General features: G+C 39.4%; 1 protein-coding gene across 1 annotated transcript; it reads left to right on the top strand.

Annotated features, from left to right (window-relative positions):
• The first annotated feature begins 3,446 nt into the window (after positions 1-3,446).
• On the top strand, positions 3,447-4,852 carry LOC100734799 (keratin-associated protein 27-1). Its single transcript, XM_003467170.2, has one exon. The coding sequence runs from the start codon at positions 3,469-3,471 to the stop codon at positions 4,084-4,086; it is 618 nt and encodes a 205-aa protein (XP_003467218.2). The 5' UTR covers positions 3,447-3,468; the 3' UTR covers positions 4,087-4,852.
• Positions 4,853-13,858: the final 9,006 nt, after the last annotated feature.

Raw genomic sequence — 13,858 nt, forward strand, 5'->3', positions numbered from 1 at the left:
TTAAGATTAATAAATGCTATGAGTGGTCTCTTCGTCTGCAATGGAAATCCTTAGCCTGACCAGAAATAAAGAGCTACTTTTAGGTATTATTATGTGCAGACGATCTATAATACAAACTCGTGAAGTTTAACCTCTTATTATTTTTAAGTTTTGACATGAAAATTAAATCAGAAGGCATGTGATTGTAGAATTTGCCTCAGAACCTGAGCATCCTAACCCTAGAAGCCTTAGACTGCCGCGCCTCCCCACACGGAATGAGTACGTTCTGCCCTCTGCTGGTGGGGATGTGCCACTACAGATGCAACTGTGTACTTCAAGATTCCGGGCAACCAGGTCTTAACAGCTGCGGTACCGGCCACCACAGTCAATTAAGTAGCTAGTTATATTTATTTCCCCAGAATCCCAAAAGATAGACTACATAGTCATCACCATGCAAGGAACTACAAAGCTAATCTTTAGTTTCTAGTAACCTGCGTGAAAACAATCCCAAAGGTGACCAGTTGCCTAGCCCATGTCATTTTGTAATTCTCCCCATAAATCCGACAGTGACTGAAATTTTTATATACTCATTAAATGGAAATTACATGTTGAAGCACCTATTAATTCTGCACTCAGTCAAATAGAATATGTGCTAACGCTGCATCCCCAAGAGAAAAGAACTCAGGTAATGTTGTTATTTACAAATGACAGACCCGTCACCAGATGGCTGCAAATCAGGAAGGGCGCAGTCCTGTAGTAACTCATTCCACGTCGTGAGTTAGTAAGGGAACATTCTGCTGGAAACCAGGGTGTGATGTCCACTCTCTGTGACGTCCAGCTTGGCCCACACCATTTGGCCACAGAACGTGCTTTTGCAGTAAGAAAGAGTGACCTTTTCACTGTAAAAGCTTTCAAAACAGGTCGACTGAAAAATCAAACATTAGTTAAAACAAGTGACTCAGCTTGTGCTGTGCCATTAATGAGGGTTTCTTAAACATTTCATTCTCATTTCAGAAAGACAGAGTTAAAATGTAGGCATAGTTACCTTTCTGAAGCTTGTTATCTTGGCTAATTCATGGACATTTTGGGTGTATAAAGGCATACAAACTCTATTTTTCAGACATTTAGATATGCTTTGAATACAATTTCATTTAGCACCTTATATTCATTATTTTTTCAAAGTACATTTATGAAGATCATATTATGTGGTAGGTGGGCACCATGATCATTGTTATTATGTGACAGTCAGAAAAATCTAAATTTCTTGACTTCCTGGAATTTATAGTATAGTAGCAAAGACATACTGTGAAAAATTCACTGAGTTCTCTGAAGGAAAATGTTAGATTCTGAGGATAGTAAAGAGGGGAACTGGAAGGAATATGAGCCATAATTCTAAACTGAGAACCAAAAGCCTGTTTAAAGAGGGGGCAGGGGGGGAGAGGTGAGGGAAAGAGGAGGAGGAGGAGGAGGAGGAGGAGGAGGAGGAGGAGGAGGAGGAGGAGGAGGAAAGGGATATGAAGACAGAAATAGCTGTGTCTGAAAACCACTGAGGCAAGGAAAGGTTTCACAAACTCAAGTCTTGTGATTTTGGAGCATATTAAGTTGAGAGTAAAGACTAAATGAAGAGTTAGAAAAAGAAGTAGTGGCCAGATCTTATAAGTTATAGGCCAGTCTAAGAAGAATACAAATAAGCAACAAGAATCCATTAAGTTCCTCTAAGGAGAGACAAAAACTACAGTGGTGGCTTTTGTACAAAAGTAAATACAAATCTCTACCCACAAGAAATAACTAGGTGATTACCAGACGCATAAGAACCGTATAATAGGATGTTCAGACATAGAAGAATGGTGTTTCAAAACTATAAATAACTCTTGTGTTGCAAAGTTATTGTATACAGGCCGGGAACGTAGAGACTCAAGTTGGAAGTATTCAGATGAGTCCTTTTTAATATGCTAGAACATCCCTAGCTTTTCAGAATCAATGATTATATTTTACAAGAGTTCCTGGATGTTCTTGCGTTTCTTCAGACTTCAAACCAAAGGAAGAGGACACTGCTGAGAATGTACTTCTGTGCTGTTTCATTGTCATCTGTTAAACTAAGTAAATTATGGACCACGGGGCAGAAATCCCTCTGGTAGATTATGTGCTTTGTGTATGAAACTGCTAAGAATAGCATGTTAATGCAAAAAAATAAAAATGTAGGAGCTGATCCTTCACATCCAAACAACAAAACACAAAAGTGAAAAGTATGTCAGAAATGAATTTGTTGCACAAATGAAGTTTGTGGTTTGAAAAGCACAGAAAAAGTCATCATACAACTGGATCGTAGAGCACAGTCATAATAAAAAAAATAGGGTTAAAAGTAACTAGCTTATTTGTCAGCAGAGATGGGAAGGATATGAAAACAAGATATATAATTAGTTCATCTGTTCTATAGCACTGCAGGGTAAGTAGTTTAAAACAGATTATGATTGATGTAGGGACCTTAGTTTTCTAACAGAGAAATAATAAATATTTGACGATATGAAAATATTAATTATTCTAGTGTGACCCTTGTAAACTGTATGCATGTGTCAAATTGTCACACTGCACTCCATAAATATGTACAAATTGGTCAGTTGAAAAATTACAATGAAAAAACCATTCTGTCTTCTATCTGCACAGAGCACACTGTGAGGAATTTGCTTCATGTTTACATAAACTTTAGAACTATTTCTTTTCCCTTACGTGAACATTATTATGTCTTCATTGTGAAATCCTATTCAATGCATACGAAGAGAAAAGTAAAACTTACTTTCACTAAAAACATATCGGGGATTCAGAAGGAGAAGCAATAACCTTTCCACGGGAAACGGGGTAAAGACTTCATGTGGAGGCCTGCAGGAGTTCAGTGGGCAAAATAAGAGAAACACGGAGTGGTGTTGCTATTCTTTGAACAGGAAGAAAAACATCAATTGCAAACTTTCTCCTGCCCCCACCAACAGGAGAGACCAAGATCTGAAGGTAGGCTTAGGCAGAGCCTCTTCCAGCTACAAACATCTTGAACATCTTGCATCTGCCAAGTTGAGAGCTTTGATAACAAGTGCCAAACACTAATCAGTGTGCGTTTGGCTATGTCCACATGCATTTCTTGTCTGCCTACCAAAATAAAAGGTCATGATGGCTAAAGAAAAAGAAGTCAGCTTGGATGACAGGTCAGGACACACTCTGACAAACCCCTCCCTACTGAATCATCCTTGGAGCTCACATGAAAGCCATTTTGAAGATTCCAAATGGACTCGCATCTTTGTTAATAAGACAACTTCATATATAACCAAACCAAGTGTTAATGAGAGGTTACCCTCCAAATTAGCTTAAGCAATGAGGTGCAAAGCACTCTTGAAAAAACTGCCAACACCCAAGTTTCCGTGTAGTATATAATCTCCCCCGCAGTGAGTTTCATCTTCAAACTCGGACCTTTTGACCAATATCAATTAGGGGTTTAGCAGTATGCCTCAGAGCTACTGCCAATCACTGAGGAGCTCCTATAACCCACCACAGCTCTCTGCCATTGTGCATGGCTCTGATGCTACAAGCTTTGGAGATGGAATTTGTTTGCCCAGCACTTGCTACAGCAGAACCTGGCTCTTGGACAATTTTCAAGAAACCCACAATGAAACCACCAGCCGCCCACTGACCCGCCGTGAGCAGGACCACTTCACCGAGGATACATGTGTACAGAGTTTCCGTCTCCCCACGATTTTCCAAACAACTTGCTCCAACTCCAAACCTTCTGAAAGGACGTCATGCCAATCAAGAAGTGCTTTGGCAGTGTCAGAGAATGTGTCTCAGTCTTGCCAGTCAGGAAGCAGTCAGCAAGCGAGTTTTGGAACCCAGCTTTCTCAGCCTGAGAACCACATGGCACAATGTAGTGCACTAAAGACTTCCGTGTCTCAGAGTTGCCAGACTCTGGAATATGAATCCCGCCAATGCCAGTGTCAGGTCTCTGAGTCCAGTGCCTGTAGCCCATTGGTCAGTGTTTCCCCTGAGCCACAACTCCTGGAACCTTCTAGCACTTACGAGCCAGCCTGCTGTGTTACTGGTGGCTTGCAAATGCCTAGTAAGTGAAAATATCTGTAGGGGACATGGCATATTTTAATTGATTTTGGGTATATTTAGGTATTTTATTTCTTTAACTATAGAATATTGTCTGTGTATGTGTGTTTGTGTGTGTGTGTGTGGGTGTTGTAACTGAATGAACATGTCTTCTAATAGTATCTCCAAAGATGAGATTTTTTTTTCTCTTTTGGCATTTTTGGTGCCAATTTGGAGCTGGAAAGCATGTTAACTATTTTAGATCACCAAAACTGTGTTTAGTATAGAGCAATAAGTTGCAACCAAATAATTATTGACTCCTTAAGAAGTTAATCTACACTTTGACTACTAGTTATTGTCTAAGGAACTGTTGGACGTTGTATCTATTTTATTGACAAATGTGACACTAATATTAAAATTCATAAAGATAAATAAGATTGTAGAAGCTTATCTAGTCCTGTGAATTGCAACATTTTCCATTCTATCATGAATTAATAATAGTTAATGGCATTAGCAACACTTAATATCTGGGCCTATTCATTTACCAGTTATTTTTTATCAACTGAATCCAAACATTCTTAAACTGTCAGGTGGGATCTTTTGCTTTAGAAATAAAAAATAAAATTTGAAATCCACTTTTGTGGACCTTAAAATCACACAACAAAAGATCTAAGAACTCAGTATAAAGTGACGTTTGTATCTGTGTTCCATTCCTGCTATGTTTGCTTTTGATTTTTCTCAAGTGAATATTGAGCTGGAAAAGTGTTCTTTTTATTAAATAAATTTACTTCACTTGGAATTAAAACATACTTGTCAGTGTAATCATTTTATTTAATTCTTTAGTTAATTTTATGTTACAGAGTATGGAAAGTTCTTTTACTTAATCAGGGCTGGGGATTTAGCTCAGTGGCTTAAGTGGCTACTTTACTTAATCAAAATATATAATATTTTTGAAGAATAAAATAATATATATTCTGTTGCCATAATTTTTGTGGTATGAGTTAGAAAGTGGTAGCCTCCAAAACGTAATTTAAGAAACATATTTAATGTGAAAACCTTAAAATCATGAAGTCAGAATACATCATTAATTTTGTTTAGGTAGTTTTGAAGCTTTGGGAGTGCTGTTACGTGAGTCTGTGATTTGGGGGGTGCATAAAATAGGTAATGGTAAGGAACATGGAATCTAAAGACAGATGTCCCAGGGTTGAGATCTCAGCTGTCCTGATGGAAGATTATTTAATTTCCTACTAGGTGAGCATGTGTGAGTTATTTAGACATTGCTGTCAATCCCCGTGTGTTCAATGCTAAGCTTGAGGAGATACAATTGGAAGTATTCATCAGTTTTTCATTGACGTGACAAAATACCTGAGAAAAGCAATTCAGAGGAAAGGTTCATTTTGGTTTATGGTTTAGGAATATGATGAGCTTTTCCCAGTGCTTCATCCCTGTGCACAGTTGAAACATGAAGGAGGGTCAGGAGGAAGACAGATGCTCATGTGGTTGCAGTGGGAGAGTCCACTACCTCTGAGCGCTGCTGCACTGAGATGCAAACACATAATGAGTGATCCTTTTGCAACATGTTATGTCCAAAATACATTTTACCAAAGTCTCGTGTCCATGTTATAACGCAAAATGCATTTAGTTCATCTCCAAACGTCATCGTCTAAAAGGAAGGACTAGAGGCACAGAAAGGAGATGGAAGGAAGACCAAGGCAAACATTCCAGCAGGTTCAACATGGCACATGCTAGCTCTATGTCTGGCACTTGGAGCACACAGTGGTGAGATGTGAGATCCAACATGCTTGGACAGACCATCACTAAGGCATTGCTGAGTCCAGCCCGTAAGACTTCTCTCTTGACCTACCTTGGCTTGTGGCTTACAAGTTTACTTGTCAGATGATCCATGCTCCTGGCACCCCAACTTCCTACCCAGCTCCCCTGGATCTGCAGCTTCATTCTCACCATTTCATACTTCACTCTCTCTCAAGGGCAGTGTACAGGCACTCAGATCACGTTACACATCATCTGGTCTCTCAGACCTCCCTGTATAGTCTTGGTGGAAGCACTCCTGACCCCGTAACTCTCACATTACACAGGCCCTCAAAGTCAGCACCAGGTGTGTAATCTCCACATTTACCACTTAATCAAATGGCAGCAAAGCTCCTTCAGTGCCCCAGTGCCTGGATGGCTGAGCACAGTGAAGTAAACCCCAGGGAACTGATTCCCTGGAGGACTCTGCTCAAAAAGAGGGTCCCTGGACTTTCTTTTCCAAGTAAAGGCTTACATTTTTATATCTTTGAGGCTACAGTGGGTGGAGCTTTGGTGATTCCTCAGATATCCTCAGGATAGCCCTCTTACTGTCTTCTGCAAGTAATTTATTTCTTTATAATTATGCTAATCTTTTCAGTAGCTACGCTTTCCTCAACCTGAACTTCACTTGGGTTTCTTTTCTAACCAACACGTGGTTTTCAGTCTTCTAACTCTCCTTTATCTCTCAACTCTCACTATAAATCTGGTTGAAAGCATCCAGCAATATCTATGCCTCCACCTGAGCACTCTGGGGGTCTTTAAACCTCTTCCTCTATTTGACTAATCTGCACATTTGAATTCAGGCTCCCACAAATTTTCAAGGTGTGGGTAAAATGTAGGTAGTTTTTTTTCCAGAATGTAATATGTGTGACTTCTGATCGCATTCCTGATGATCTCCTTTCCCGTGTGAAACATTGTAAGCACAGTCTCTCTGACACATTCCTATCAGTGAGCACTCTGCTCCTCTGAGCTCACACTAGCATTACCCATTAACCTCTGACTACAACCACCTAGAGACTCTCTAAACCACATCTCCAAGCCTTTCCAAACTTCCGCAAACCAGTTCCAAGTTCTTCTGAACAATATGGTCAGCTACAGTCAAAGGACAACTGCATTCCTCGTACTGGTTTTCTGTCAGTCAGCTCTCTGTTGTTAGGACAAAATGACTGTAGGATAAAGGTGTGGCTTGGCTCACAGTTGCAGCAATTGAAGTCCATATTTTTCTGCCTCCAGTGTCCATAAAAGCAGAAAACTTGTGCCCAAAGTACAAGATGGAGCAGAGTTGCCAGCTCACAGAGTCAGGAGGCAGAGAGTGAAAGGCGAGCCTGACATTCCCCAACATTTACACTGGAGGTCACGGCCATAAAACATGGTCTTTGCAAGGCATGTCACATCCCAGCCTTTCTGATCTGCTACTGTGAGGTTTAATAAGCTAATTCACTGGAAATGCTCAGTATATCATACATAGTAGATTTTCAGTAAGATTTAGTAAGCCTCTTAACAAAACAAAACAAAACAAAACAAAACAAAACAAAACCCCAAAAAACAAAAACATGCTGTGTGGAGGGGGTGATAGAGATTTAGAAATAAATCAGAAATTTATGGCAGATGAAGAAAGCTAGTCACTCACCAAAGAGAGATGAGCTTTTTCATATTTTGTACAGGCAACATCTTCTACTACAGAAAATGATTAAAAATAGATGCTTCCCTAATTGAAGGACATTGGCAATGTCTCATGAAATAGTGAGGAAAGTAATGTTATTGATAATTTACCAGGCAGTTCTGTGAGGAAACGGGCTGGTGAACACACACATCAAACTGACTGAGCCAGAAAGCACTAGAATGGCATATGATTTCTGGGTGTGTCTGTGAGTCCTTTCCAAATTCACTTTTGAATCAGTAGATTTAATAGATTTCCGTCCTCAGTGTGCATAGGCATCTTCTATCCAGCTGCAAAAAGCAAGATGGAGGAGAATTTGATCCCTTTGGCTCACTGCCTTTGTACTTGTGATGAAACATCTGTCTTCTTCTGCTCTGGAAGAAGAAGAATCTATATCACTGAGTTCCTTGGTTCTCAGGCCTTAAGACTCAAACTGGAATTATACCACCTGCCTTCCTGGGCTGTCAGTTTACAGATGTCATGTGATGGGACTTAATCATATTCTATAATGCGTGCCTACAATGAGTCTCTCTCTGTCTCTGTTTCTCTCTCTCTCTCTCTCTCTCTCTCTGATTCTGTGATTATTTTTCCCTGAATAGTAAAGTGTTCCAGGTAAAATAGACATTTACCTGTAAATTCTGTAAGTCAACCCTTACACAGGTGCTTTGTAGAAGGGTGGAGTTGAAGGAGACCTGAACCACAGCTGAGAGATGTTGAATACGATTTGTTTCCACCAATGACAAGGGAAGAATATTCTTGCAGCATTTGTACAAAACTTTTATCCATAGTAATGATGACAGTAACACAGCATTGGTGATAATATGCCATGAGATGGACTTCATCTCATGGCAGTGTCTCAGGTTTCTAACCACAGCAAATCATATGAGCAGAGATGAAATTCATTCACAGGGCAGATGGTTGCTAATCAAATTCAGATAGAATTGTCTGAGAAGAATTCAGTTTATTTGAGCCACTTCACATGAATACAAGACGGGAAACATAAACCATGCATGTATTTACCAAGAATATGAGGAGTGATCAAAACATAAATGTTTAAGTTAAAAACATTTGCTAGTAAAAGATTTTCACTGGTTCCCCTAAAAAACAAACAAACAGAAAATAACTTTGCCTATATCCAAACAATTTATCCCATCATTCTTGACTCTTTTTTTTTTTAACTAGGAATCTTGACACTTTCTGAAGCAGTTCTGGAAGTCCTCTTTGTATCTCTAGAAAGTATGATCAAAAATTCAGTGAAAACCACTGCCAAGTACCATACAAAAAAAGACAGGCTTCTAAAACCATTGCAGTCTGTCCTCCCACCTTATCATTAGATTTTATATCGTGCTGAGTTCTGGTTCTTCAAAGTCAAAATGGTTTGACTTGACTCCCTATAACATAAGGCATTCGTGACAACAAAAATAAAGAAATGGAAGTGGACTTTGAGAACTGCTTTAGAAAGTGCAAAGAATGATAGGGCAAGTGTCTTCAAAGCCACAAGACTTGTTTTAAGGAGAGTTGATTATTTTTAAAAATTTAAATACACAGCATGTTTTTCAGTCACACCTTAGATGTTCCTTTACTGAGCATGCTTACTGGAAATGATAGATGTCACTATAAAGCGTGGTAGATGTGCTGGGGGACAAGACAGAGCCAGGAGAGACAGACAACAGTAATCACAAGCTTCATTTTCCAGTGTCCTCTGCTCATCTAGACTCTAACTCAGGCTGAGCATGGTTACATCCATAATATAAGTGAATTGAACAAGGTGCCAACAGCTCATCTATCTCAACGGCAAACACTTTTCTGTGCTTCATAGAAACAAAGTGAGTGACCTTGGGTACAAAAGACTTCTGATACTTTAATAAGGAGCACTGCTGTTACAAGAAGAGAACTCAGTGGAATATTTAGTGTAGGGAGAAGAACACAAAGCTTAGATCGCTAAACCTTGTTCGATTTCAAATTCTGTCGATTACCATCCCTACGCCATGGGACAAAGTGACATTTCCAAGACTCAACTCTTTCACTGTAAAATGAAGGAGATGATGCCTAATGCATTATATGATTGTGGCAGCTGATATATGCCAGGATGATATAATGCCAATTAAATGCTTAATGGAGTGTTTAAAATCTGAAAAGTACTTTGTGCCAGGTATTATCCAATAGTTCATGTGATATTTGGCTCTTGAGGCTCAACCTCATTTTAATTTTATAATTGAGTATGGAGCATTTGGTCAGAGACAAAAATGTCTTCTACTATAGTAAGAAAGTATATGAGCCATACAGAATCTAAGAATATGCAGTGGAGAACTCCCTTAGACTCAGTGCAGTACTTAGTTAGTGGGAAGTGGCTATGGAGCATTCTCCAAGGGTTAAAGCCCACTTCTTCCTGCCTAAAGGAAAAAAAATACTACTTAGATTTTGTGCATTGGTCTCCCGGACTCATCAAGACCCAGGTCATTTAACTTGTTTTTCCTAGAAAGATACAAAAATGACAAGAATATTTATTTGTCTATACAGCATTATACCAAGCACAGGAACAAAGCTCTGAGAGGTTGAGTGATTATTATTTACCAAACATTATATACATACCATTTAAAAGTCAGCTCAATGGAATAAGTACCATTTTTCAATTCTCATTTCTTTCCCAGTGAGAATGAAAGCATTTCCAGAACAGGTAGTAAATTACAGAGCTGGAGCTTAACACCTGAGTTGAGTTTCAAAGCTTTAGCTATAACTCTTAACTTTCCTGCTTGTATTATACTTCTAGTCATCTGTGTGGCTTTCAAGGTAAGGGAAATGGTTGTGATGTATTGAAGATCTACACAGATAATTTGCTTGGGAATCATTGACCAGACTGAATTGTGAGTCTGCAAAGGAGGGACCCAACAAATTGCATATATATGGCTAGATGACTCATTTGCAACTCAGGGGTAAATTCAATACAGAAACTGGGCATATACTCATTTAGAGTTTGCACAATATTAGTACTGCAAGTCTCAGAGAAAATAACAAATATTAGTACCAAGACATGTAAGACTACAAAATTTACATGCCAGGAAATTGTTTAGAAAGTCCAGCATCAGATTTTTTTTTCAGTATTATCTTAATGTCAGGTAGACTTTGGTGTCTACCTTTTCTCTGTTCAGTTAAGTAGTTTCCTTTGAAAAATTTGAGGTCCTTGTAGCTCCAGTGCAAGAAGAGGACAAGAATTTGCTCTAAATTGCTGAGAATCGTGCATTTTTCTTTAGAATGCAATCTTTTTCTTGTCTTTGCCCCTGAGAGTCTCACTTACTACCTCAACTTGAAATTCTTTCATCAACAGCATCGTTCTAGATTCTTCCACTTAGATTCAAAATGATAACTGACTTAAAACTGGAATTTAAGGACCACGTAAGCCAGAGCATTGTATTTCTTTAAAAATTCACCACTTCTAGTTACATCAGAATCATGACTTTAGTTGGGATAAAATGCACCATAGACATACAGGTACAACTACAGTTAATCTAAAGCTAATTTAAAGAAAGTAAGCAAGTTGCCAGATTTTCTCTATAACTTTTGCTAGCTTTATGAAAACAAACTCACTAATGAGATTTACAGAGAAGCCCAAAGGCAGAATCAATGTTGTTGCCTCTCCATACAAGAACAAAGAAATCTCAAGGGTAAGTGTCTGAAAATCATTAAGCCAATTTCCATTCTTCCATTACTCAGTGTGTTATTGTTTCAAACACAGGGTCAATGTCCCTGCAGGAAGTCAGTAACTACTAATTGACAAAGATAATGAGAAAAGAGGACTGAAAATCAAAGCGAAGGCTAAGAAGACCTCTTCCTTAGCAATATGCTGATGCTTCACTATTGCCCTGTGGATAGCCAGGCTCCCTACTTAAATTGACTGATCACAGTGACACAACTGGACTGAAAAGCCTTCTTCCATTGCAAACCACGTCAAAAGATGTAGTAATTAACTGACATTCTTGTGTCCCTCTTGGCATGAAGTATACATTGACTTTCATACTGTATGTTAGAAAATATCCTTTACTGCATGCTGAGATTCTCAAGAAGAAAGTACCTTCCTTCACCCTCACAGATTATGAAATTAAGCTACAGGAGAAAGTAAAATGAAGGAAATTTAGCTCTATCAATATCCACAAAACCCCGAATAGAACACATTTATTTAAAAGTCAGATTTCCAGCAAACCTCAGTAAATGTGTATAAGGATTACGGGTGTACTCACCTGAGTGAAGTAGTAACAATGATTCCCACTGAAAGGATACATCTTTCTGAGGAAATAGAAACAGCCCTCAGTGTGGTTTCATTGTTCAAGGCTGTGTTTGTTCAGCAGGTTGCTGAAGGTAGGCCTGCTCCTTGTCCCATCTCCCTCGGGCTACTGCTGGCTGTGGTTCCGTCCCCAGGAGTCCTGTTTAATTTCTTGCAGTGAAGGACTTTAGAGACACAGCACTGATCTTCAGAAGGGTCCTAGGGGGCCTCCGAATATGAGGCCAGTGTTCTGGGTCCTCGAGGCTGCAAATGGAATTCCAGGCAATCAAACAGTACTGTGCACTCTTGAGCCACTGAGCTTTCCTTGGAGAAAAACACAAACCTAAGCTGTGGTTTGCTCTGAAAGAGGTCCAAAGAGTCAAGTGTTTCCCGTGCCTTCTTAGAGTGCTGAACAAGATGCTGGTGGTCATAGCAAGACCATAGAAGACCAAATGGCCACTTTGCATGGTTTCTTTCAATTCAGTCCTGTTTGTATCAGTCACGTTTTGACAGAATTTTCAGTATGTCTAAACGTGTAGAAGACCTTTAATGAGCTTCACTCTGTAGCTGAGTGCATACACCCAAAGAAGTTAAATGACTTACCCTAGACCATACTGCTCTTTAAGAGCAGTCTGGACTAGAACTCAGACATGTGATTCTCATCCCAGTGCTCCACTGACTGTACTTCAAGGTGTCCTTTGTGAGAAGTTTATTAAAAAAGATTTAAACATGCTGAGCACAATATCTTTAATGAGCCCTATATATATACATTAAAGGCCACATATAACACATAAAAAGCCTTTGCTAGATCATAAATGTGTCTATCCTAAAAGGATAGATACATATCCTAGCTATAATAAATATTGATCGATCCACAGAATTTTAAATACCTTTTAATTAAGGTTGCAATATGATTTTTCAAAACGAATCATTTGCTAAATGACGAGTGAGCTCATGGATGTCTTGCGTTAGATCCCAATGGGTATCTTCTTATGACTACAAGAAGCCATCTCTCCTGACACCTAAATACTTGAGATATATCTATCATCATTTTTGAAACAATGAGTCAGAATCATGCCCACACTAGCTGCCAGAAGTCATCACTGCAGAGTTCTTGGAGTAGAAAAGATTAACTAGTGTAGGGACTTTGCCTAGGAACTAAGCTAAGGTCCTCCTCCCTGGGAAGTTGCTCAGCTGAAAAGCACAGCTGTTTTCCCTCAGGAGTTATTAGCATGGTTGTGTTGTCTCCATTCACAGCCCTTTGCTTCATGTCAGCCTCAGAGGTGCCCTCTGCTAAATCCTAATAGCTGAGGTAGAGAATCCAGGTCCTGAACGCCTGCCAGGAAACCACAGGGAGAACCACCATCTACGAAACAGCAAGCAGTAGGCCCAGGCTTGTGAAACCACTCCCTACAGCTCTGCCTGTGGTGTGTCCACAGAACCACCCTCTGCCCTTTCTTCCTAAGTCTTTAGATCCTTGCACTTAGCAACCCACACTCAAAATCTCGAGCTACGTGGACATCAACGCCTAACCTGGGAATCGCAGATCTCCCACTCAACCTCTGGGCAGTAGTTTGCCTTGTCCTTGATGGCGAGTTACCAGCAACTGCCCCCTGGTGGCCATCCTGTGCCTGTTAACAATTGAGCTACCTGGTCTGCACAGCACAGCCTTGGTCTGTGACTTCCGTATTTTACACTTGGATATTTTTAAGCAGTCTCTAAGTGAAGTATCCAAACATTTCTACCTGGCATAGTTAGAAAGATCCATGTCACAGAAGCCCATGTTATGTGGCTGGATTTCTTTAAAGAAAAATCTGGCAAAGCCATTTGTTGCTCTACTAAACAGCCTTAAGACTAAAACGTGTTTCACAGCTATCCTATTTTCTATCGGCATTTACTTATAAAATGCTTTAAACTGTCAAGATGCATTTTAAATATAGCAACGAAATTTTTCTTTTGCTCTGAGTAATTTTAATTAACCTAACTGCCTCATCAATCGCCTATCACTATTTCAATGCTATTATGTTATTGCATTGGTACTGAATTTTCTATGTCATATTAAAGTTATCAAAACCACA

This window comes from Cavia porcellus, unplaced genomic scaffold (genome assembly GCF_034190915.1).
Source record: "Cavia porcellus strain 051 isolate PalLab524CR breed Dunkin Hartley unplaced genomic scaffold, mCavPor4.1 scaffold_7, whole genome shotgun sequence".
NCBI lineage: Eukaryota > Metazoa > Chordata > Mammalia > Rodentia > Caviidae > Cavia > Cavia porcellus.

What these genes read in the sequence shown, in the direction of transcription:
- LOC100734799 (XM_003467170.2), top strand. Translation starts at nt 3,469, where the DNA reads ATGCCTCAGAGCTACTGCCAATCACTGAGGAGCTCCTATAACCCACCA.